This window comes from Eurosta solidaginis, chromosome 5 (genome assembly GCF_040869045.1).
Source record: "Eurosta solidaginis isolate ZX-2024a chromosome 5, ASM4086904v1, whole genome shotgun sequence".
Classification (NCBI taxonomy): Eukaryota; Metazoa; Arthropoda; class Insecta; order Diptera; family Tephritidae; genus Eurosta; species Eurosta solidaginis.
This window is the reverse complement of record NC_090323.1, coordinates 246,974,254-247,002,051: the sequence shown is the minus strand read 5'-3', so window position 1 is coordinate 247,002,051 and position 27,798 is coordinate 246,974,254. Positions and strand designations below refer to the sequence as shown.

The 27,798-nt window shown below is 34.0% G+C and overlaps 1 protein-coding gene across 10 annotated transcripts in view; it reads left to right on the top strand.

Moving 5' to 3' along the window:
* The window catches only part of pns (pinstripe), a 55,865-nt gene that overhangs the window by 20,206 nt on the left and 7,861 nt on the right, over nucleotides 1–27,798 (top strand). For 8 of the 10 annotated variants that reach the window (XM_067789414.1, XM_067789412.1, XM_067789405.1 and 5 more), the window contains 5 exons: nucleotides 4,188–4,394; nucleotides 18,367–18,541; nucleotides 18,670–18,988; nucleotides 19,056–19,091; nucleotides 23,999–24,128. In XM_067789414.1, the coding sequence (XP_067645515.1) occupies nucleotides 4,188–4,394; nucleotides 18,367–18,541; nucleotides 18,670–18,988; nucleotides 19,056–19,091; nucleotides 23,999–24,128 (867 nt within the window). The remainder of the gene's footprint in view (nucleotides 1–4,187; nucleotides 4,395–18,366; nucleotides 18,542–18,669; nucleotides 18,989–19,055; nucleotides 19,092–23,998; nucleotides 24,129–27,798) is intronic. The other 2 variants (XM_067789410.1, XM_067789407.1) reach the window with 2 other exon arrangements.

Below are 27,798 nucleotides of genomic sequence, written 5' to 3'. Positions count from 1 at the left end.
GTTGTTTTGCAACATGGTCCAGCTTGAGAACCATAGAAAATGGATTTTTATTTATATTGCAAAAAAGCTGTTTATCAAATTGAGAAAAAAATAGTGTGGTTCTCTGATTGGACACAGAGGTAAGACTCCAATACTGCAGTATTTTCAACGAAATAAATTAAAACATGTACAATTTTTTTAAATTTTATAATGCTTCATAAATGCTACCAACCACTTATTTATTTCTGCACAGTAAACAGTTGTTGGCTTTGATGGTGCCACCAAGTAATAAAGAATATTTTTATTTTCAACTTCACCTCAAATCGATATCAATTGTGGGATATCAACTGGAAGAAAGGGCTGGATGGCTGTGTTTTGGGTAATCGTCTGAAAGGTTCTACCAACAGTATTTTCTTATTTTAAACAGGGTCCCACGCCCCCTGGATACAGTTATTTATTAATAATTTTTAACTGTTTGTTTACTTGATCACAACAATGACTTGACGGACTTACATTAAATTTGGGAACAGGTAGCTAATAGTCTTGAATAGAGATGGGAATGTGGTAAATACCCAAATGGTAAATACCCGGTAAATTGGTTATTTAAGGTAAAAATGGGCAAATACCCAAATATTTACCCGAAACTTCTTTTGGAAAATATGGGAAACAAACACACAAATTGAATCCAAAATGTACCCGATTTGTAATGTATTGGTGGGTAGTTATCCATTGCGCTATCGGTTGAATTAGTTTTAATCTGTAGTCCAGCGTTTATAATAAATCTTTACCCGATTGTGCATACCGTTGCCCAAATTTTAGTTAATCAGCAACAATTTTAGGTCAAAAAAGAGTCAGAAAAATATCTAAATTGGAGCGCTTACAGTCGCTATGAGCTCATTTTGGAGGCCAAGACCAATGTATTTCCCTTCTTGCAATGGTCGTCCTATATGAGCATATTAACGTATATCATTTGAACCTAAATAAGAGTCCGACATGAGTCTTAAAAGGCGTTTAAACAGCTCATATTATACTCTACCGGAACTCTTTGTGGCGTCATTTTTAACTCTGATAACCTCTGATTATATGACACTTATTTGGCCTATTTATTAGGCATCATCAGCGCTTATTGGGAGCATATAAGGTTCGACACACCAGGGCAGAGCGCGGCAGCTTTGCGGTCACATTAAAAAGCGGATAAACGTCAATGCTTATACAAAAAAAGAGTAGCAAGGGTAACAATAATGTACAACTATAATCCATTTTGTATTAAAATGAAAAATTGTTGTAACAAAGTAGCAGTATTTGTTCCAAACTCGCTTTGACGAACAAATATTTGATAAATGATAATTTTTGTATGCAATGCTAGGTTAGGAGCTTTTAGGCCGTTAAATAAATAGCAAACATTAAATTTTCTTTTACGCTCCTAGGCGTTTCGACGCTTTCTGATTCCTATATTGCCCACTTATTTTGGGCTCTTTTCAGATTCTGAAATTATGAGTGTCGTGACCATGTTTATTAGCTTTGTTTGCGTAAATATGTGTACCCTGAAGAGCCTACAGTTCTGGAGTTCAATATGGGTCCGAAATATGTGAAAAATATCAGCCTCAAAAATTCTATCACCTAAGAGTTTTTAATGACTCCAATTTGATGAAATTATGAACAAACGAAAAATATTAAAATTAGTAAACTAGGCAGCTCCGGAATTAAAACTCAGAAATTTGTCTGCGACAATTTATTCTAAATTCAAATTTAATTCAACTAATATTAATTTCATTTCATTCTTATCCTCCTGAGAGTTTTATCACAACAATTTTCTCCCCTTTGTTTTCCTCGTCGGATATGTGTTCTTCCTAAAAGCCCTCCATTCATGTCATAAAGAACTCAAAATTAGCAGTATTTGATACCAATAAGGCTCATATACGATATCGGGAGGAGGCCTGTATAAGACTTATGTTAGAGGCTAACGAGTGCAAACGATCTACAGTTTGAACTTTTTCAGACTAATTGTTGACCCCGAATGTTTGCTGGGTTGTTTGTTTAAAATCAAAACGAAAATTTTTTAATTTCAAATGACGTATAAATTTAATTGCTGAATTGTAATTCCAAGCAGCCTCTATAGGATTTTCAGGTCAAATGAAACTTTTTTCATTTCAAATGAAACTTTTTTCATTTTAAATGAAACCTTTTTCATTTCAAATGAAACCATACTACTAAGGTAATTGTCAATATATTTATGTCGTACTTTATAACGCTATTTATCAAATGTTTCTTTAAGACAACTATTTCTAATTAACCACATTGAACAACAAATTTTTGCCCAAATTTTCTTTGTGAATTTAAGCTGCAGTTAAAGTCGGCTTAGTTTAACCTTGCCTTTTGATCGTTTCAAATTTTTAATAGATAAAATATCAGGGTTAAACGCTAGGTAACTTATATGCTACAGTTTAACCACCCACTGAAAATAAGCACCTATATTTTTTACTTGTATCTACTCTTATATATAAAACACATTCTTCTTCTACATATACTTCGTAATAACGTAGGAATAAAGCAACGTAGAGAACAAAGAGAAGGAACCAAAGAGCATGATGTGAGCGTAGGAAAAAATTTCACTACCTACTAGAAATTTTCATATCTATACCCTGTCCGACCCAAAAACGTCCGCTAAAACGTTGGTATACATGTAAATTATACAATCAAATGAAAATTTTTTTTAGTAGGTCATGAAATAAACCTTAAAAATCAAAGTTGAAAAAAACTAAAAAAAAAAATGCAATTTCGCAGGCTCGAAAATAATTTTTTTTGGTATGCGTAGTGGAAATTTGTTTTCCTCAGCCCAAATCCTATCGAAAAATCGATGGCGCGATATCGGTTAATAAATCGACCCAGTCTAATGTATATATTTTAAGTATTACATTTAAATATAATATACAATGAAAAATAATGGAATATTTGTTTTTGTATTCAAAGGCCCAAACGAGTGAAGTGCAATATGACTGCGCCACAGAGTAGAAAAGATCACTTTTTACGGTTATGTTTTTCAGCATAGTTAAAAAAGATCTCTCCACAGTCCACATGCTCTACTATATAGTTGGTAAAAGTAATGTTTCTCTCAATACCTTGCTATCGCTCTATGTTGTTTGGTAAGTCGTTGGTCAAAGAGCAAAGCATAATACAGAGGATTCAACCGATGTGTTAGTTGGTGTCAGACAGTGAATAGGAAATACGCTCACATCATGCTCTTTGGTTCCTTCTCTTTGTTCTCTACGTTGCTTTATTCCTACGTTATTAACAAAGTATATGTAGAAGAAGAATGTGCTTTATACATAAGAGGAGTATATACAAGTAAAAAATATAGGTGCTTATTTTCAGTGGGTGGTTAAACTGTAGTATATAAGTTGCCTAGCGTTTAACCCTGCTATTTTATCTATTAAAAATTTGAAACGATCAAAAGGCAAGGTTAAACTAAGCCGACTTTAACTGCAGCTTAAATTCACAAAGAATATTTTGGGCAAAAATTTTGCCTTCAATGTGGTTAATTAGAAATAATTGTCGTCTTAAAGAAAAATTTGATAAATAGCGTTATAAAGTACGATATAAATATATTGACAATTACCTTAGTAGTATGGTTTCATTTGACTTGAAAAAAGTTTCATTTGAAATGAAAAAAGTTTCATTTAAAATGAAAAAAGTTTCATAAAAAGTTTCATTTGAAATGAAAAAAGTTTCATTTGACTTGAAAAAAGTTTCATTTGACCTGAAAATGCTATATTCAAATGATTTTTAAATATCCAAAAAGAGATACGAAAAAGGAATATTCCGGGTATTTTCTTGGTATTTATCCTTAAAAATGGTAAATACCCGGTACAATCCCATCTCTAGTCTTGAAGGATATATTATCTAAAACTTTTAAATAGGAAGTCCCACGCCCTTGAGAACAGTTTCTTTTTTATTGTCCTTGTGACTATATCACTAGACCGGCTGACCGGATTTGGATGAAATTTGGTATGCAGGTAGACAACAGTGGTTATATTTTTTGTAAAAGGTGGTCCCCCCCGGGACGTTATGATTTTAAGTACATATATTGAATTTAGCCTCAAGTCTATAGATCATATAAATCGTGGTCTAATAATTTTGGAAAAGTTGACAATCTCAAGAATATTTTCTAATAATACCTGTTTTTTTTTTATTATTTTTTAATTAATTAGAAAACGTCACGGTGAGAATATGATTTGTGCTACCAGCTATGAACCGTGTGTTATGTCACAGGAGGCGCAACAAATATATGAAAAACGTTTGCATTGCATTGACATCGAAGTGACGCCGCCCAGTGAAATACTATCCAATAGAGCTGCGTATTTTCGTAGTTTTCCCTTACTCGAAAAATCGGTGCTAAATCAGGAGTGTGCTTCGAGGTAGTGTTGTCATTGTTGTTGTTGACATTAAAAAAAAAAAACAAAGCATATCACCTTTTTCAAATGGGGAAAACTAATTTAGTACTATGCACGCAATCAAGGGTCATTTGTTGATTTTTTGTTGTTGTTTGTATGTACTCGTATGTATGTTAACGTTGTTTTAAATATCTGGTCTCTTACGAGTCCACATAGTATTGTAGATTTCACACAAAAAAGCAATAATAATGGCGTTAGTATATTGTTACATAAAAATCGTGAGCACGCTTAAAAGGTTGGCAATAATAATGCGTATAGTCACATAAGAGTTATAATGTATTTAGTTAAAGATATTTTGGTTTTATTTTACATCTCTCATTATTCATTTTTATATTTCATTAAATCAAGCACTACCAAGTAGTTGCAACACAAATTTGATAAATTATTATTTATTTTTACTACAAAATCAATGATAACGATACATGTGGTGCAGGCCGATATTATTTTACAGATCGACCTCTAAGTACAATATCACCAAAGATTGATCGAAGAATAAAGATGTTGCATGGACGAAAAGTAGTGTGAAGCAACCTTCACAAAACTCTAGTAGCTCACATTCACCACCTACCACAGCAGAATTTGTTAAACTACCACTGTCGGTATTTATTATTAAACAATTATTTGTACACTTTTAATTCAGCTAATGTGTTCAGAATTTACATTTTTACATTCTAAAACTACAATCCGTGTATTTTTTGTGCTTAAATTATGTTAAAACTTGTGTTAAAGTTTGTGGTGTGGTGGAAGTGACCTACTAGAATTGTGTGAAGCTCCGCTGCTTTCCACTGAAGTTAGCGCATGCAACATCTTTATTCTTCGATCAATTTTTGATACCATCCTATCTCAGCTGCCTGTTCTAAAACGCGCTATCCTCGAATCTGTTATGCGAATAATTTATTTCAATAAACAAGTTAAATGTGAGCGCGATTTTGCGTTTTTATTTTATTTATTTTTTTTGAAATTAATATTAAATCTAATTCGAAAGAAACCCATTTTATTTATTTTTTAAGTATGTTAAATGATGGGAAAAAGTACGAATGAATAAAAAAGTAGCAAAAAAAAATGCTTAAGTTCAGCCCTAAAATCGAAGCTTATGTTGAAAGTCTCTGAAGAACATTTTCGTTCCAAATACAGCTGAAATTGTTTTTTATTATAACTGGGTTATTTGAAATCTCACTTTTTACAATTGATAAAATCCAGGCAATCTAGACATTCGGCGATGCAAATAGTTACAAGCTGAAAATCAGTAAAATTGTTTAAAATATAGTCTATATGGGGTATTCCATCCCATTTCGACCAATTTTGCACCCGACCTCTAAAGGAGGTGGGCCGAGAATTTTTTTTTTATTTAATTGAAAAAAAAACTTTAAAATTTTTTTTGTATTTTTTCCAAAAAGTACATTTAAAAACATATTAAAAAAAAAAATGATCCCAAACGGTCAATTATTGAAAAAGTTATAGCATTTTGAAAACAAAAACGGTATTTTTTTTAAAATTCATAACTTTTTTTGAGTTGGATGAAAAAATTTGAAACACTTCTGAAAAACGCCTTTCGTAAGCTAGAAAATGAAGAAAAACTTTCAGCCAATTCTAAAGGGGTCGGGTTCAAAATTGGTCGAAATGGGATGGAATACCCCATATATATATAAATCAAATTCTGTGTGTGTGTGTGTGTGTTCCCTATGGAAACGTATTTCCCACACTTCAATCATCACCAAATTGTGGCTATAGGTTCCATCGGTCAAGACGAAGGTTTTTCAGAACTAAGAATTTTAAATAAAATTTTTTTTTCAATTCACGTGCGCCACTGAGTGGTGCGACAAATTTTGTATGTCAGCAAAAGTTACTCATCGCCATGTATGTAGGTACTTAAGTGTGGAACTTTTGTTTGGTCATAGAATTCAATACACAAAAAGTTAAAGCGATTGCATTGAGTGGTTTAAAAGTTTTTATTAAATTTAAGCATTCCGTTGTAAAAATAGCTATCTATATGAGATGATAGACAAAAATTGTGCAGCGAAAATATTTTGATTAAGTTATGAGATTTTGAGTATGAATTGTGTGTGACAAAATAAAATTTGAAAAATAAAGCAAAGAATGATAAATTGGAGGAATGAGGGATCTAAGAAAAAAGATGCACAGAGGTAGAGGGTGTAAAAAAAGAAGAGGGAGAGATGAGGAAATTATAAAGGGTAAGAATGAGAAAAATAGGGAGAAACATTTTGAAGAAGATCAATAAAATCTGATTGGTTGACATTGAGTAACGGGAAGGAATGCGTTAAAATACATCTTATTTGGATTAGTATCTGCCCAACCCGAGCAACGCCGGGTACCCTGCTAGTTATAAATAAAATTTATAAACTCCTCACCACTCCCGTGTGTGAAAAAAATTTTATTCGAAGTCAAAGGTGAAAATGATGAGTTTTTTACGATTTTTAGCAAAAAGGTTTGTTTTATCATAAACATGTATGTACAAAAATCTTAGATCATGAATTCATCTCCAAAAAAGTCTCAACAATTTTTTTCCTACGAGCCACAATTTCTGAGATATTACGATCCAAAAAGTTGTAAAAGTTTTGATCGTCATAGGCGTATTCCACGACTAAATATGTCTTTTCAATACAGAAAATAATCAAGACTAAGGCTGAGGATATAGTGGAAGCGAGAAGCGAGAAGCGTTTCTATATACAAAGCTGCTCGACCCCTATACACTTACAGCACTTTTGTTTTTGTTTTGCCCTGAATCATAGGCACAAATACAAATTTACACTTCAAATATAAAAACAAATTTTCAAAACATTCCCGTATGCCGTCACATGTAAATGAAATTCATATGAAAGTTTTTGATTTTCATATGTAAGTGCAAAGCAAAAGCACTTTCATATGCTAAACGAGCACTTCGGTATAAAACACAAATTTACACTAACAAATTGACAAGTAAAAGTTATTCAAAAATAGTATGGCACTCAAAAAAATTTGTGTACAAAATTGATTTATTAAAAAAAAAAAAATTATTCCAGCCATTTAATGGTTTGACTTCGGAATTTGAGATAGGACTTAAAAACTTGCATATGGAATTGCCTTTATTTTGACATTATGTTAATGGTATCAAAAGTCATGATAAGTTTCGAGACACAGGGTCGGAAAATTTAGTACTTGCAAATATTTCGCTTCCTATGTCTTGCTTGAGTTTCGCGCTCTGTTCGAAGTTGAACATAATGAAATTCTCCATAGGTCCAGCCTGAAATACTTTTTTGTGGTCTCAACCATTTCTGAGTTAAGGCTCGAGCAGTTGTTGAAACTTTGCATCGACCTAGATTAGATATTAATGAAGCGAAATCGTTAAAATATTGTATTTGGAATAAGATTTGAGTCGCTAGCAATATTTGAAATTTAAAAAAATGGGCGTAGTTCCGAAGTAACTTACCGTTCCAAAAATGGGCCTTAGAAAATTAAATTGATTAATTTTTATTTTTTAAAAACAAAAAAATGTCAGTGTATATACAATTTTGTATATGTATTGGGATTTTCACTTCAATATACAAAATTTTGACCATCACTGCTATAATACAAAGATAAAAAACTATGAAAATGATTTCTTATGGAAATTTGTAAAATCTGTGACAGAGCCAGAAACAGATCTTGTCTCGAGGTCACATTGGTGTATAAATGAAGTTACTGGATTTAATTTCACTTAATGTTTCTACAGCATATACAATGACCGACAGAAAAATATTTTAACATATATTAAACCTCCTTCGTGAATTGTGAACGTGTGAGATTGGGATGGGCAGAGCGTCCTTGGGCCTGTCTTAAGGATAGCTTCTGTCCTCCCAACATGAAGTGACAACTTTTTTTTGAAATATATATTACTGATTATAAAACCAAATTAATGCGGATTTTGTGACTGGCGTGGTGCCAATTAAAAACCTAATTGCTTTTGATTTTGTGCCTGGCGTGGTGACAATAAAAACCAAAAAATTTACCTTTTTATGAGAAATAACGGAGTTTGAGTATCATTGAATGGAGCTATTGTGAATGACGGAGATTTTGTGTATAACGAAGGAGCATTGAGATTTAATAACTGGCGTGATGCCAATTAAAAACCAAAAAATTAACTTTTTTATGAGTTTAAATATCATTGAATAACGGAGCTACTGTGAATAACGGAGCTTTTGTGTATAACGGAGGAATATTGAGATTTAAGAACTGGCGTGGTGCCAATTAATAAACCATACTGTTATTTATTTATTTATTTAAGCCAATCAGCATACAAATCTTATAGGCTATTTAGACATATATATATATATATATATTAAACAATAATACTAACACTTCAAATACTTTATTTATAAAGAGTTGTTAAAGAACTTAAAAAGTGATATTTCGAACCTGAAAAATCTACCTCGATAAATCTAGTAATTCTGTTGAACATAACGGAATATAACGGTAAAGTAAAAAAACGTGGCGACAAGCTACATATTGATACATCACGTAATTAGATAAAAGAAAATTCTCGAAATGAGATTTAAAAACTGGCGTGGTGCCAATTAAAAACCAATATTGTTTCATATATATTTTGATCTGGCATTATCGGTTTAGTCAAAGCCAATCACCCTCAACGTATATTGAGTAAATCCAAAAAAAAATATATATATATATATTAAAACTATAGAGATGTTCATATGTGGCGTAATAATGCATAGTATGACGATTACAACTTTTTGGATCGTAAAATATTAGATTGTGGCTCGTAGGAAAAAAGTAGATAGAGATATGGTTAAGGTCGGGCGACTGTGGACGCGCCCATGGGAGAACAGGTACAATATTATATGCAAGCCACTATCGTATGCCGTGGGGTGTATGTTTTGGGTCATTGTCGTTTCAAGCTCAGTTTTTCAGTTTTTTTTTTTAATTTTCTTTTATAATGTTGATGAATACCTGTTTGTCCATTATTCCCTCAATGAAGACCAATTCTCCCATAACTCCGCCGTTTTTTACAGTGGGTGTAAGACTAACTTTTCGCCATAGCCTAATTTTTCCATCTAAGCGAAATATATTAAATTTGCTTTCTTCGCGTAGTAGGCCTTCCTTTTAATTGGTTTGAAGCGAATTCCTTGTGGTTATGGGATTAACTTCATTCCAATATTGCTTCTTCAACTCTGCCGCTATTTGGGTTGATTTCATTATTGGATCTTCTTTCACCAACCGTAAGGCTATGGCAGGCTCCCGTCCATTTATTTTGTCGTGGTCGACCGAAATTTTCTCAGCAAAGCACTCCGAATGTATTTCTGTCATGAAAGGCTTCTCAGTGAAAACTTATCTGCCTTGGAAGTGCCGACGCAAGCTGGAAAAGAAACCAGGCCTTAAATTTCTCCGGAGGTTATCGCTCCTTGCATTTCATATTTCCCTCTTGCTTGTTTTTGCCCTTTAAAGTATTGTAACGAATTTAGGGAAATCCTGGTTATTATTCACCTTCTGCTAAAGTTCCTATCGCTGAACTGTTGAATAAATCACTCCAATATTCTGTATTACAAAATGGTCTTTATTAGACTACTTTGGGAGTAGTACAACTATACTTCACTTCGCAACTGATAGCGTGTTTAAATCAAACTGATTACTGATTCCTCTACTTGCGCTGCTTTAATACTCTCTGTTGCCTCGTCAGCATATTTCTCCAAAGGTCTAGATGTTTCACCTTCTAGAATCTCCTGCTTGGTACAGGTATATTTGTAGTTTATGCGTTTCTCATAGTCATATGCGTGTGAAAGTGTGAGCAACTACATCGGCTGATGACCACATGTGTGTGTGTGAGAGATCTCTTCGTTGCCTTGTACATAAGTGTTGCTAAATTTAATGTGTATGTATATACGAGTGGCTGCTTCATGTTTTTATTGTTGCGCGATTATTTACTAACAGCCTAGTGATGTCGACGTTCACCACAGTATGTTATTCGTTTCGAAAAAATATGTAAACACGACTATGTGAATACAAGCGCATTGTGTAGTAGGACATATGTATGTAAGACAAATTTACAGAGGCTCTAATAATCAAAATAAAGACAATTAAAAAACAATTTCGGCCGTATTGCATCAGTGCAACATCAAACAAATTATAACTTTCATACTTGAAAATAAATTTTGTAAAATAACGGTTAAATTGAACTTGGGCTCCAAATTTGCATTTAAGCTCTTTCACTTAAATAATGCGGGGAAAAGACACGAATATTTTTGAATAAAGATTACTTGAATTTATCATTGATGGATTGCTGGTTTTGAAAAGGCATCGCCGATAAGCTTTAAATTTATATCCAGTCTTTTGCAACGCTCAATGTCGATATCGCATATTCCCGAAATATTTTGAATAAAAAGCAAATAAAAAAGTAGCAATGTAGGAAGAAAACATGTATTTATGTAGAGAACTTTTAGCAGTTATGTAAATTTAAATAAAATACTACTTAAAAAAGCAAGTCAATTTAGAAATTCACTAGTAAAAGTTTTCCACTAATATAATTTTGCTATGTCTGTGAGCACTTATATTTTTTGTTCGTTTGTTAAATTAACAGTTAATAAAATTTTAATGCGTTTTGAATGTTGAAAAAATCATTTATTTTATTTTGCTTTTGTGGGCATGCCAAATATGTATGTATGTATGTATGTATCTATGTGTTAGTGATAAGAGATATATGCAGTTTTAATTAAAGAAAAATTAAGTAAAATCTCTTGTTATTTTATGTACATTCAACGCATGAGATAATCAGCTAAAAATTAATGTAAACTGAATATTTTGTTCATAACGCTTCCAGTGTGTGGTGTGTTTGAAACGCCAAATAATAAAAGCAGTTTTGCTAAGTGCTATTTCCGTTCGGTTTTTCAGTGCGAGTTTAAACTACAGTTAAAGTTGACTAGAGTTTAAGGCCAAATTAAACTTCATTAAACCTAACGCCATAGCCGTAACCATACCCATATCCATAACCATCTCCAATGTGATCGATTAATGGTGCCTTAACCTAAAAATCGTGAAAACTTCATAAAAATGAAGAGAACGCAAAAAATTACAAACATATTCCACAAAAATTAGTCAAAACGTATCCAAATCAATAAATAAAATATACAAAAAGTTAATAAATTCACCAACTCAAATATTTTTAGGTTATGGATATGGTGAAAAACCAAAAACCAATTGGTTGGATATGGTATGGTTATGGCGTTAGCGTTATGGTATGGCACCATTAATCGATTACATTGATTTCCATAAGGTAGGTTCGATCAGCTGTTTTATCTGGTTACTCGTATGGTTTTATGGTTATAAGTCACCATTAATTAGCCCTTTAACCTTGCCACTTTGTTCGATAACATAAAATTCTGCTGCGCATTTCAGCTTAAGCGGCCGAAGCAAAGATTTTTGAACATAAAGATGTTGCATGCGCGAACTTCAGTGAAAGCAGCGGAGCTTCACAAAATTCTAGTAGGAATTTTCACCACACCACAAACTTTAACACAATTTTTAACATAATTTAAGCACACAAAATACACTGATTGGAGTTTTAGAGAGTAAAAATTAAAATTCGGAACAGATTAGCTGAATAAAAAATGTACAAATAATTGTTAAGTAATAATTACACACAGTGTTAGTTTAACACATTCTGCTGTGGTGAGTGGTGAATGTGACCTACTAGAGTTTTGTGAAGGTTGCTTCACACTATTTTTCGCGCATGCAACATCTATGCTTTAAAATTGTTTCTGGCCGAAGTGGCTTTAACTGTATTTTAAATTCGCTGTGAAAAACTGGGCATTAATAGATGGAATGTTGCTGATACTTATGCTGATAATAAAGGCGTTCCAATGAAGTATCCAGCTCTGGATAACGGTCGAAATCTCAATGGAACTATCCGAAACAGTTCTATGAGAATTGGTCGCTCTTATTTCCTGTGTACACATTAGGATGGGTCGATTCATTAACCGATATCGCGCCAACGATTTTTCGATAGGATTTGGGCTCAGGAAAACAAGTTCCACTACGCATAACCAAAAAAATAATTTTCGAGCCTGTGAAATTTCATTTTTTTTTTTGATTTTTTTCGACTTTGTTTTTTAAGGTTTTTTTTCATGACCTACTAAAAAATTTTAGTTTCATTGCAAAATTTTCGTGTATATTTTTATTTTAAAAAATTTTTTATCGACAACTCTATCCTATCGAAAAATCGATGGCGCGATATCGGTTAACTTTCGTCCATACAAATCGACCAACCCTAGTACACATAACAGGCTGTCTGCTATTTACAACTTTTTTTCTGGAACGCCACTTAAATTTTGGTTCAAAATTCTAAATAAATTATCAAACTAATAACTAGTTTTATTAGTTTTTAAACCCTGCACAAATGCGATATATTTTCCATATAAAATTATTTGAGGTTTTGCGCTTAAAAAAATCCAACGGGGGTCGGCAGTTAAAAGACGTTCACAAATGAGAAGAAATATCAAAAGAATCGTCTTGAACCTAATAACAATCGTTCGAAGGCTCATATTAAAAGTTTCACTTCTGTCAAATTCACATTCTGGTGTGGCTCTTATATTCTCCATATATTTTTTTAGATACGTAAATGGAAAATGTATCGTTTTTCTAGCATGGTTTGAAATGAATATAATGGCGCATAGTCATCATTGTGAATGAAAATAAGTGTGATATCTTATGTGTCAACTGCCTGACAAGATGTTCAATTTGGCTACTTTTTAGCGTTTTGACAGGGTGTTCAATATGTTCAATAGAAAGAGATACAGAATGAGACAGCGATAGTCAATTACAAATCAGGTCATCCAATCACTTTGGAATTTTGACGTCTATGCAGAAGATATCACACTTAGTTTCATTCACAATGATAGTCATACCTAGTCAAAATAAAATAGATTTTAAATTTAATTGCAGCTTTTTGACATAATTTTCTATGAGCTATCTGTCAGAAAAGCTGCAAATAAATTTAAAACCTATTTTATTTTGACTATAACTATGCGCCAATGTAATTATATTATGGCCTCAGCAATTTGTTTTCAGACTTAAAGTAAAAATTCATGCGGTATAGAGTGTAAACAAGTTGGTAAATATCGGATACTTTAGTGTGTAAATCTGTAAGTGGGACCAAGCCTTTTCGTTGGCTGTCAATAATCCAGTACAAAAAACGAAATCAACAGGTATCACACGGTTTTTGCGCTAAAATTTTATCGAGATCTGGATCACTATTCATTGGTACTCAGCTAACGTGCTGCAATAGCGCAGCGATTTTTTTTTTTTTTTGTTACGTTTTGGTCGAGACACAATTGCGACGTTCCAATGAAGCGTGATCCAGATATGGATAGAAATTTAACATGCAACTGCAACAACAATGTGAACCATATGGATCAATTTGTTGTTGCGTTTGCATATTAAATTTTTATCGGTATCTACATCACTGTTCATTGGAACGCGAGGAATGAAAGTGTTTCATATAGATGCGTTCATCGCCACAATCACGCAAGATGTTGCTTTTGTAAATATAAAGAAACTTCAGACTTGGCAATTTAATTTTATTTCACCTTACCCATTCACGTACGAAATTTTGCGAATCACTGTTATAAGCATTCTCACTATACAAGAAATATACTTGCTAACATATTTTGTGTCCTATTTATTTGTTAAATTGCATTTTTTAACTATGTAAAATGTTAGAAAAGTACAAACGAGTAGGAATAATAATAATTTCACTTGCAAAGTGTGAAAGCAAATGTCAAATTCTTCTTGCAACAAAAGTTGGAAGTTGGTTACTTTTTTATGTTAGATGGCGCAGATGTCGCTGAATCTGCTATTCTCCAGAAAAATACGTGCAATCTACTCATAATGCATAAGATTGAGTTAAACGCATCTATATGAAAAATTACTTATGTGACGGATTTTTATAATTTTCTTGAAATGAGCAATAGATCTGTTGACATTTCTTTTAACGAACGCGCGACGTTCCAACACCTGACCAAACTTTGCCGAACGCGATGCGCTGTCATAAAAAGTAACACTGCAGCAACTGCAATTCGATCACACCCGTGCTCTCTTAGATTAACAACTTTCAATAAAATAATGGAGTAGGTCTCCTCTTGATATCGATAAATACCAATTTTCACATAGGGGTAGAAATAAAAGCCGAATACACGTATAAGTTTTTGTATCTACTATAACTTTAAAATATGTTCCAACGTAATTTTGGTCCTTGACTAACTTATCACGTAGTTTTCTTCTATACCGTATTCGATCCGTAATAGTATGTTACGACTCAGCCCCAGGTTTGTGGTGACAATAGTGTGTCATATATCACAATACCTTTGGTATACTATGGTGGTGACTAAGAATTTTTATACATATTTCCGTTTTCATTGAAATATTAATGCTCAGTTTTCAGTACAAGTTTAAACTACAGTTAAAGTTGACTTTAGTTCAACTTTGCCACTTTTTCCGATAACATCAAATGAGGTCAGTAAGTATATGTTAATTGCTCAGTACCATTAGCTCTGTTTTTTTTTTACATCTATATACATATACGCTTAAAATTTATATGGAGTGGTAACCGTTAAACTTTATCTAGACTTTCCAAATTGCTGCGCAGAAAACTAGTACTGCTAAATTTCAATACGCATTATACTCAAATGCAATGAAATATGTGTCTATGTATTATCTCTACAAATGGTGTGTGTCCACTAATCACCGCAACCGATTCAGCTATAGTTTATACACTATGACCAGAAAAAGTGTGTGTCTCCGCTTTTCGGTACAACATGTTCTGTAGCTAGTTAACCACTGCCGCTAGATGGGTCTCCTAAACATTACCTAAGTGAGGATAAGCGTTTTTTTACCTGCAAACGTAGACGTATATAAGTGTAAAAAACGCGGCTATTATAGCTTTGTTTCTAATTAGCAGTTTACAATAACTGTTGTTAAAATGTTAAAGTCAAAATTCACAAAGATTATATTTGTGTTCAAGAAAACTCTTTTCGCTTGGTTTTTGAGCCATATAAAGGAAGTGTTTAAACATTTTTTACTCTGTTCTTTTGTGTCATTTGCGCTCATAGCGAATACAAGTTTTATTGAGACGATGCAAACATTATTCCGTCATATGAATGATAGAAATTTTGTTTTGTAAACGGCGGTTTGACCCAACTACCAAAATGAAATAATTGATAATGTGGCGAAAAAAATTTTTGCTCAGCAATTTGACGTAAAATCCAAACCGTCGAGTGGATCAAAAATTTCAACGGTGCGTTCAGAAAGTTTTCATAAACGATTTACCAACAATTTCGTCTCATATGAATTACGTGTAAAGTTTCAAGATTGTAGCTCAACGGCACTTCATTTAATGATTAATTCTAGGATTCCTTACCTTCCGTATGTCGAAGGTTCCGGTAATGCTTTTTGGAAATAATGCCCTTCACTCTCCCTTTTTTTTTAAATAGTGCCCTAAATAAATTTGTATGTTTGAAATTTCTTCGCTTTGTAGGTACTGTTTATCTCTCTTTATGGGAGAATAAGGAAAGCCGTAAATAGTGTAAAAAAAAAACGCTTATCCTCGCTTATATAATGCTTAGGAGACCCATCTAGCGGCAGCTAGCTACATAACATGTTATACCGAAAAGCGCAGACCCGAACCTCTGGTGGCCATATTATCACATATAACTGAATCGGTTGCGCGATGTATAGTGGACACACACCATTTTTAGAGGTGAAATATAGAATTAGTGTAGAGGTGAAACATAGACACATATTTCAGTTGCATTTGAGTATAATGAGTATTGAAATTTAGTAGTACTAATTTTATACGCAGCAATTTCAGAAGAGTAGATAAAGTTTGACGCTTAGCAGTCCATATAAAGTTTAAGCGTAAACGTCTATAGATGTAAAAAAAAAAACACAGCTATTATCAACGTACCTAAATATATGCAGCAATGCACATAATACTTCACTGTATATTACAGCATATCACTAACAAAGTTGAAAATGTGCTGCCGGTTTTGCGTTCTTACTTCTCGCCGATTTCAAAAACTGAAAAAAATGTTTGTTCAGTACCTAGTAAACAGGGAGATTAGTTTTTCTTCAAAATCTATTTGATCATCGATTTCAACAGTTGCACCGGAAGAAATGATACTAGTAAAATAACAAGTGTTCAATCAATCTCACTGATTTTTCTGTTAAAAGGACTTGTCAACAGCGAAAAACAGTCAATATTATAAACAAAGATTTTTGATAGATAAAGATAACGCTGTTTCGGTGTTGCCTCCGTGGTGTAATGGTAGGGTGATATACCTACCACACAGAAAAACCTGTGTTCAAGCCCTGAGAACAGCAAGATCAAACCTTTAGAAAAAAGTTTTTCAATTAAAAAAAATGTCTGATTCGGTTGATTTATACCAGCGTTTTTCTGTCAGTGTTATACAATATTGTATAGGTATTCACTGAAGACACATTTCATACGAAGAAATGATTAGCCTATCTGGGCACTTTCAGTTTTTACGGACGTTTTCCTAAAACCGACACAGTGTCGCGATCCCATATACATAAGCACGGCCAAAACTACTTGTCGTGGTGCCATTTCGCTGTAGTTCATCATGGAATCTTCACTTACTGTAGATAAAAATTTTTTTTTTAATATAATCAAAATTGGACGACTGGACGCCCCCTATACAAGTGGGACTTGGTACATACATTTGTGCTAACCTGAAAAGTCAACAAGTGAAATTTCGTAGAGATCGAGCCTTAAACACGCCCACAAAAATAAATATGTTTTGGGAAAAAGTGGATAATGCAATATTTTAAAACGAAGTCTCATTCACGCTCTTATTCGGTTTCAATATGCATGCTACTAACGTTTATCCTGCCCTCGATTGCAAATAAAACATGAATAAGTAGATAATAATTTCTTTTGTGTTTCTATTTAGAAATTTAACAATACCTTTAATATATTTAAATTCAATTTTGTCCTTTGTCACAAGCTTATACAAAATTATAACATTTCATATTATCGCAACCTAGCGCACATTCTCAGTAGTCTTAATTTTGAGCTAACATTACTTGTGACAATATATCCAAAAATTGGGATGGAGTTGGGATAAGTTTTTTTTGTTCTCTTGTAAACTTTTAACTTCGAATAAAAACTCACTTAATTTTTCCCACTTATAAAAAGTAACGGTACTCATCACCTGATCGATGAATAAATAAAAAAGTAGGGTTGCCATGTATGGAAAACTTCCAAATACATATAATAAAAAACTCATTTCAGATATTTACATTTACTAACAAGCTTTGAATTTAAGTTTGTTTCAGTGACCCTTTTGATAAAAAACCGTGGGCAAAATTATCAATGAAAAAAATTCCAGGTTTAAGGAAGTCCCGATAAAAGCGCGCAAGTCGTATCATTAAAAATTATGCTCGAAATGATTTAATGTATGTATTCCCCATCGTTTGTCAAAGTTTTATAAAAATATCTATGATGAACTTTTTTGACTTTTGGCCGCTTCGCGACACTGTCCGACACCCTCTAGTCGAGCCATATATAAATTTTTTTTTAACTTCGCACTTACATAAGCTCAAAAGCGGAATGCAGATTTTCAACTTTTTTGACGTCATACATCGTGTATATATTTGCTTTGAAATGTAAAAATTTATTATTTTAAAATTTTTTACATGAATTTAAGTTGTAAAAATATGGTATTCAGTGTAGATATTTTTACTATACAATTTAAATTTTAGAAAATTTTTTTTTTTTTAATTTTGAAATAAACATTAACTCATTCCATTGTTTACATAATTAATATTTTCCTACTAACTTAAAAAAAACGCTGCCACAATTTCGCGCATTTTTTCTCTTCTCTTTTCTTCCTTTCCTGTTTGTCTCTCTCCCGCCGCGGGTGTTTTACACTTACAGAGGCAACAGCTTACGACGTGTTAAGAATGGTAATAAATGGCGTGCAAGAGAAATATCAATAGATCAGAAATCAACGAATGCGCTTAATCGCTTATCAGCAAATCTGTCCACCTTGGAGGTGAGTCCGGCATTGTTGGCACAGGCGAATTGGACTTTTGTGGAACGTTTACTCAAGGTGAGTTGAATTAAATAATAATAACATTCAAGCTGCTATGCCTTATAACTGTGAAAACCTCGAGGAGCTTTGAGTGTTACTATAGTTTTTTCCAAGATTAATTTTATAATTCCATTCTTCATTTGCAGGACATAAAATCGAAAACAAAACGCATGTTGTTGGAAAAAATGGGTACCGAAGCTGTTGCTTTAGGCCTCAAAGGTGATGGTGTTGAGGAGAATACATTAATTGCATCCTTATGTGATTTATTAGAGAAAATTTGGTCTCATGGCCTGCAGTCCAAGCAAGGTAAATCGGCGTTATGGTGTCATTTGCAATCCTATTTGGAATTACAGGATGCGCGTGCGAATAACATTGGTGCGACACCAACAACTTTAACAAATGCAACAACCAAAACATTAGGCGGGAACAAAATTGGTAGCGGTAGTTACGCAAGCACAACACCAGGTATGTTATTGAAAAATACTTTAAAAATTGTTTTATTATAACAAGAAATAATTTCCCAACACTTTAGCACTTGCTTGGAATGTAATGCGCAAGCGCATGGATTGTGAGTATTTTTAGTACATGATTGTTTAAGAAGAAGTAAATAAATTAAAATGTACATACATTTCATATATGTGACTTTTCACGACAAATCTTCCCACTCAAAAAACCTTTATATCTCCATAAATCGTCAAAGTTTTTGAAAATGTTGTCATTGTGCAAAAAAGTTACCAAAATATGTATGTATGTATGAACGGAGATATTTTTTATGTTCCTTATCGAAAATGAATCGATAAATTTTTTCTTGTTTCGCTCAAAGATTTTTTTGGCGGAGTTACGATTTTTTAAATTTTGGATGAACTGCCTTCTTAGCAATGACATTCGCGTTTTGGAACTCCAAAAACTCGAAACCCATACATCGTAGATAAAAATCTTCTGAAGGTAAAAAGTAGGATTTTCTTTCTAATACTCTATTAATTTTTTTTTTAATTTTCACTATAAGTGAAACTGCTTATAACAAATAAATTTTTTTAAGCTTGGGCCCTTTTATATCTTTCATTATAATGAAATGGTGTATTAAGTTTGTCACAAATCTCAAAAGTGTAAGTCCTTAAAGGAGAAGAGATAGGCCCACCAATAAGTATACCAAAATGATCAGGATGACGAGCCGAGTTGATTTAGCCATCTCCGTCTGTCTGTTTAAATGCAAACTAGTCCCTCAATTTCTGAGCTATATTGATAAAGTTTCGTGATATTTAGGTGTCCGATTGGACATTTGTCGGAACCGGCTGGATCGGACCACTGTAACATATACTATCCCCCATACAACTGATTTTTCAGAAAAGAGGATTTTTGTCATAACTTCCTCAATTTATTTCATTGAAGCTTCAAACTTCACCATATGCTTTCGTAAATAGCAAGTATTGTTGTCCGAAAAAATCGAAGAGATCGGTTGTATATATAGGATATGTCCCCTACAACCGATTATTCAGATAAGAAACTTTTCGCAATTTCTACACCATTTCGACAAATGGATGAGATCGGTCGTATATATAGCATATATCCCTTACAACCGATTGTTTAGATAAGAAGATTTCCGCAATTACTGTCCCTTTTTAACAGCTAGGTTGAACTGGCCGTTCCATGAGGACCTCACATAGACGGAATGAGTCCGTAGTGTTATTTTAACAGCTAGGGGCTTCAAATTTCACTGAATGCCTACTTATAGGGCATTCATTGATGTCTGAAAAAAAATTGTATAGATCAGTTGTATATATAGTATATGTCCCATACAACCGATTGTTCAGATAAGAAAGTGTTCGTAATTTCTGTCCCATTTTAACAGCTAGAACTTTCAAATTTCACCATATGCTTTCGTATATAGCAAATATTGTTGTCTGAAAAAATCATAGAGAGCGGTATACTATATTCCTCATATAAACTGTCATTTCTACCCCTTTTTAACAGCTAGAAGCTTCAAATTTCATCAAATACTTCCGTTTACGTCATATATTGTTGAAATACGTGATTCGTAGTCATAGTTTTTACATGCAGACCACAAAAAACGTGAAACTTTGCACCCTCACACAAAGAACCTACCTTTTTTTTATATTTATCTTAATAATCGTTTGGGTATGTACATCTGTTCACTATATATTTCATATCTTATACAGCCGATTATTTAGATATTACGAATGGGATAAGATTATTGTTCAATCCCATTCATGAAAGGTATGAAGTCTTCGGCACTTGTTCGCATAGTAATTTTCTATGAGTTACCCGTCAAAAAGCTGCAGTTAAATTTAAAACCTATTTATTCTATTTTGACTATGACTATGCGACATAGAATTTAAAAGAGCATGCATGCACGGTCCATACGCTGAAAATGCTCTTTTACTTGAGTACCTTTTTTCTCTCCAATTTAACATATTGCAACTAATTTTGGGTAACTCCGCTTATTTGAAACCTTCTGCTAACGTTCGAATCGCTAAACTGTTGAATAAATCACTCCAATATTCTGTATTGCAAAATGGTCTTTCTTTGACTACTTTGGAAGTAGTACAATTATACTTCACAACCAATAGCGTGCTTAGGCTGGGTGCGAGTTCGCCCAAATTTTAGGTACCCAAACTAATATTCCACCGGAACTTTCCAGCACTGCAATGATTTAGGTAAAAGCTGTCGAAACTGTGCGAGTTGATTTGAAAATCTAAATTGTTTATTTCTGTTAAGAAAATAATAACAATACGGGAAATTTGGTATTTTTGATGCGTTTTCACGCTTAAAAAGAACAGATGTCAATTAGGGTCCGCGGTAAGTACCTATCCCAAGATAACAGTTCAAAAAATGCAGTGTCTCCATTTATATGGCTTTTTTCCGGACATAGTGGAGCACGTGCACAATGACCTTTTCCACAATCTCAAATTCAATACTGTGATGTTGGTACGCCTCCAATAACTAATTTAGGCCAATTAGTGCACTTGGCTGTCAAATATGTTCAGATTGCGGTCCATATTTGAGAAGGATCCAATTCTTGTGTCGCCAACGTCAACTTGAACAAAATTGAGCTCACCATCACGTACAATCGATCGGACCTTAATCGCAGCTCTATGATCTACGATTCACTTAAATTGAATGAACAAGAGCCATTTATTTGCATATAAAAAAAAAAAAAAAACATATACAATATTGAAAAATCAATGTTTTTGTTTTTGAAATTTGACATTTGAATTTAGGTTGAAAAGTATGCTCATAAAAATTCTAAATTTTTATTTTCCACTGCCTTACCGACAGTTTCCAGTGATTTTGCGCTGCTTTTATACTCTGTTGCTTCGTCCGCATATTTCTCCAAAGGTCTAGACGTTTCACCTTCTAGAACTCTTGTATCTCCTGCTTGGTAATTAGTTATATGCGTGTGTATGTGAGAGTAAGAACTTCGGCTGATGATTACATCTGTGTGTGTGAGATAGCTGGCGCCGAAGAACATAAGTGTTGCTAGCTTTAATGTGTACATGTACATAAGAGTGGCTGCTTCATGTTTTTGTTGTTGTACATTTATTTAGTAGCAGCTTAGTGATGCTAATATTCGTCAAAATATTGTTAGTACATACATGCAAGGTGCATCAGCAAACATCAGAGTGCCGATATATTGCTGTTAAAATGTTTTTTGTTTTTGATAAAGAATGTACCCAAACATGATATGATGTTCTTTTAAACTCTATAGCTCGAGATCCACTTCAGATGCCATCACGACATTGCAGTATGTTTATCGGAAGGAAAAGAAGAGCATTAGAAAGAAGAAAGAAAATTCTTCTTTTTACCTTCAGAAGATTTTTTTCTACGATGCATGGTTTTCGAGTTATTGGAGTTTTAAAACGCGACTGCCAGTGCAAAAACGGCAGTTCATCCTAAGTTGAAAAATCGTAACTCAGCGGAAAAAAATTTTTTGAGCGAAATAAAAAATAAGTTTCGATTCATTTTCGATAAGCAACATTAAATAAAATAGCTCATGGAAATTTGCGACATCGACTGCAAATCTGATATAGAACGACCAATTAGTTTTTTTTTTCAACTTTTGAAAACTTTTGCATTACGGGCAATTTCAAATTTCATGTGTTTTTTTGTATTTAAAACTTTAGGGTTCCATCACGCTAGAGTTTCAAAGCCCAAAAAAAATATTTATATAAATTTTTTTAGGGGAACAAATACTCTTTATTTTAAGCAACACTAAAAATTCAAAATCGGTTCGTATTGCAAAAAATCAAAAAAAAAAAAAAAAACATTTCGAAATAAAAATTTATTTTAGCAAAACGCGCCAGTTCGGTTTGTTTAGTGTTGCTCCAAATAAAGCCCACGTATTACTTACTAACTTAATTGGCGCTTAACCGTCTAAACGGTTATTGCCGTCCAACAATGCGCGCCAGTCGCTCCTTTGCTCCGCCCACCGGCGCCAGTTGGTTACACCAAGGGAGTTTAAATCGTTTTCCACCTGGTCCTTCCAACGGGGGTCGCCCTCTACCTCTGCTTCCATAGGCGGGTTCCGATAGAAACACTTTCTTGGCCGGAGCATCATCTTTCATTCGCATAACTTGGCCTAGCCAGCGCAGCCGCTGCGTTTTAATTCGCTGGACTATGTGGATGTCTGCGTATACCTCGTACAGCTCATCATTAAATCTTCTTCGGTACTCGCCATCGCCAACGCGTAGAGGTCCATAAATCTTTCGAAGAACTTTTCTCTCGAACACTCCCAAAGCCGCTTCATCTGCTGTTGTCACGGTCCATGCTTCTGCCCCATATAGCAGGGCGGGTACGATAAGTGACTTGTAGAGTATGATTTTCGTTCGCCGAGAGAGGACTTTACTTTTCAATTGCCTACCTAGTCCAAAGTAGCATTTATTGGCAAGATTGATTCTTCGCTGGATTTCAGTGCTGATGTTGTTGCTAGTGTTCATGCTGGTTCCCAAAACCGCCATCCAAGAAATGCGTTGGACGATGCAAAGAAGAAAGAAGATCAAAGCCCACGTATTGCCTTATAAAAATTGACACACCGCTTTGTGGGGCAACTTTAATTTTTCTTTTGTCTCTGTAACACGATGGAACCCAAAAAATTTAGAAAACTTAACTACATAATTCTCTATGTGAAAGATGTACAACTTTGAAAACCATTTATTCCTTTTTGCTTGTGGCCTATTCTCTTCCAAGTTGCGATCTATTCTTATTTACTCACTTTGTAACAGCTTTGTTTTTTAAACCCATACGAAAGTTTTGAGAAAAAGTCTACATTTTTTCCAGTTTAAGTTCAGAAATTTACCATTTAAGTTCAGAAACTTTAAATTTAATTTCAATAGTAATTATCTGAACTTGAATTTTACTTTTCTGATCTGAATTGTAAATTCCTTAACTTAAACTGGGAAAGGTGTTAATTAAAAAAGTTCTATTATATCTATATACATATATATATTGTATTACTAGATTTGTCTACATTCCAAACGGATATCGATAAACCACCCAGTCCAAATCGTAGCCGTTCCCGTGATCGTAATAAATTTGTGGGCCTGGAACAACTCTGCCCATTACCTGAATCATTGGAATTTGATGTCAAGTGAGTAATTACATAGTTAAAATTAAGTACTAAATAAGAGTTTAGAAAGATTTCAGCTCCATTGGAGCTCTCATTTGGCACCAGCTGTTTGTCAAGGAGGGATGACTGACCTTACTTGCTCAGCAACGGTCAATTGACGATGATTGTACCACAGCTCTTACGCATCTGTATTGCGATAAATTCTAACTTAATAGTGAGGACGGATATATATATGTTCAAACATGAACATTTTGCTCGCTTCAAAGCCAGGGTAGCGGCAAGTCATTTCATTGTTAGCCGTATATATGTATATCTACATTTGCGGTAAAAAACGCTTATTATCACTTAAATTATGTTAAGAAGACCAACCTAGCAGCAATTATTGAAGACTCGCGGCAGTGGTTAAATAACTCGCAACAAAACGGTTCGTGCTTAATAGCGGAGACACGACCTCTGTTAGTGTTGTTGTTGTTGTTGTAGCGATAAGGACACTCACCGAAGGCCTTGGGAGTGTTATCGATGTTGATGGTCCTTCGCCGGATGCAGATCCGGTACGTTCCGGTACCAAGCCCGACCATCGCGGGAACGATTTGTTATGACCAGATGCGACCTTCTAGGCCATACTGCCCTCCCACCCCCTAGATCCATGAGGAGTTGGTCATAACGTATAGCTGAATCGGTTGTGATGAATCGTGGACACACACACTTTTCGGTAAAAGAAGTGAAGAATAGTGTAGAGATAAAATGGAGATGCACATTTCAGTTGCAACTGAGTATGTCAAAACGTTTCAATACGACCAAAGCGTTTATATAATCCGGCATTAGAAACTGCTGGCACTACAAAAATTGTTTCAAATTTATTGAGTACACATTAGGCCGGGTCGATTTGTGGGGAGGCAAAAAAATCGCGCATTGCTCTGTGAAAATCATATTCTAGGGATCAAAATAAGAAACTTTGCCGAAGGAACCATACCTCTAAAACGAATTCTGGTGTCCCCCAATTTGGGTCGAACTTTTGGGTAGGGGCAAATTTTGAAAAATCCCACTTTGACCCATTTAGAGTGCTCCAATCGAGTCCAAATGTATGACCGACCCCTACTAACTTTGGAGGCCCGACCCACCGATGCCAGTGGCAAACCCTTGGAACCCCCCTGGGAGTTCACCATACAGACATTTCAAAAAATCGCCGGTTTTGCACTTTACATGAAAAAATCAGCGAAATGCCTATGTTTTTTTCTTTTTGGAGTTTATTTTTCTCTTTAGAAATTTATTTAGTCAGAACATATGTAAATGAAAAAATTAATTTAACTTAGTAATAGAAAAGAAATTAAAAAAAATTATTAGAAAGTAGCGTTTTTACAACCCTTTTAAAACCAAGGCATCACTGTGATGCATTTGCATGTCGTAAACATAGTTGTGTGGGTTTTTTATTCAACCGTTTTAAAAAATTAAGGTATCACTGTGACACAATTGCAGATCGTAAAATTGCTTGTGTTGTTTTTTTTAAGCCACCACAAGACACAGCATGTAGAATTGAAATTACCATTTCATTCTTATTACCTCGTCTCATAGACCATATATAACGCAACAGTTTTTGTGAATGCATTAAGTCGTTGTGAAGAACTCAAAGTGTGAAGTGCTAATTTCAGATAAAAAAATATTTAAAAAAAAAATAATAAGTGAAGTGACCATTCCAAATCAAAAAGTTTACATTGAATCCACCATCCTCTACACCGCAAGATGAAGCAACTACATCAACAACTATCGAAAACCCAATGAGTCATATAGCCAAGCATGATGTTACTGTTTTTGGTGTGTCTATTGATTTAACTAATCTTAATTTACCAACCCATCTGGATATCTTGGGATATTATTTTTACTTAAGCGAACGTGCTAAAACAGAACAAAAAAAGTTTTCCCATAAATCATTCACTATTCAAGTACAAGATAAGTTGATTGCAATTTGGGAAAAACTTGGTATGGAAATAATGCTGAAAAAAGTGTATTCAATAAATTGAATAAATTGCTTGAGAAGTATCAAGAGGAAATCAAGAGAAGAAGCAACACCCAACAATTTACAGAGTATGTAAAATCTCTGGAAACAATTTTTTACATTGGAACATGTAAATGCGATTTGAAGCCAGCTCCATGTGCATGCGGCTGGGTTCCCGAACGCCTCAAAGAGTTCATGCACGATCAATATAATCAGAGAAGACTAACAATGGATGCATTTATGATGGAAACTGAAGAGCAAGGAGCAACGTCTATGTCATCAATGCCAACATACCAAGATCCCGATGATTCAACATACGCACCGCCATCGGTTCAAGAAGATATGGATAGAAGCACAAGTTCACAATACACAGAGAGATACGATTGTTTTAACTTTGCCTTGGTATGTGACAGATTTGGTGTGCCTGACAGAGTAGCATCAGCATTGGGAACCGCTCTTTTGCAAGATTTTAAAATTAAAGATAAGCATGGGAAACCTCTCATCATGGATAAATCGAAAGTTCGCAGAGAAAAAGAGAAATGCAGACAAGAAGTGCTTCGCAAACGGTTAGATGATACCAATTTGTTAGCGTTTTCATTCTATGGCAGAAAAGATGATACTTTAACGATAGATAAAATTGATGAGAAGTATCATACTAGGATGGTAAAAGAACCTCATCTTGTTATTTTGAGATAACCAAATTCTGAATTGATTGATTACGTAAGACTGGAACATGAAACCGCTGAATACAAAACAACCAAATTAAATGGTTTTTTCAACGATAAAAATATATCACTGGATGCATTAATTTGAATATGCACTGACGGTGAGCCAACAAACACTGGCCCACACGGTTGAATTATACGACGATTCTAATTGCTGTTGAAAAGACCATTGCATTGGTTCGTTTGCCTTCTATACTTCAACGAACTTCCGTTTCGGCATTTGTTTGAAGCTTTGGATATATCAACCAACACTGGACCAAGATCGGCAACCGGAAAACTGAGCCGTCAAATCGAAACTTGTGAAACTCTTCCGGTAAGTTATTGCTATTACTCATTTATTATAATTGTCAACCATTTTTAATTATTTTATTATTATATATTTTCAGGTGGTGGACGGCTTCCAGAAAATTGAGTTGCCCCCTGCTCCAGAAAAAATTGAATTTTCCACCGACTTGAAGTACTTATACGACATGGCCCATGCAATTTCTAGCGGCGTGGTTCCGGTGGATCTGGCTAACATCAAACCAGGGAAAATTGTACATTCTCGGTGGCTCATCAAGGCCGCTAGATTATTGCGATTATATGTGACAACGGAAAATCCAGATGCAAATTTAAGAATTCTGGTTGAATTTATAATTAAATGTTATGTGCCAATGTGCTTCAATATCAAGTATTACAGCTCTGTCGTGTACGGCAGTTCATTATTTTTCAAGTTCATTGGTTGGTCACGATTTCTAGAACCTCGTTTACGCAAAATTGTCAATCAAGTAATTAAAGATAATTCATATTATGCGCATTCGGAAAATATCTTGTTATCAATGTTGTTTGATGATAGCAAAGAAAAGCGTGACTGTGCCATCAAGAAAAGTCTACGCTATCGAACCGATGTTGACGAGCCAATGGAACTTAGAGTTTATAAAAAACCAGATATAAACTTTAATTGCACAAGCTATACGGAAATGATCAATTTGAA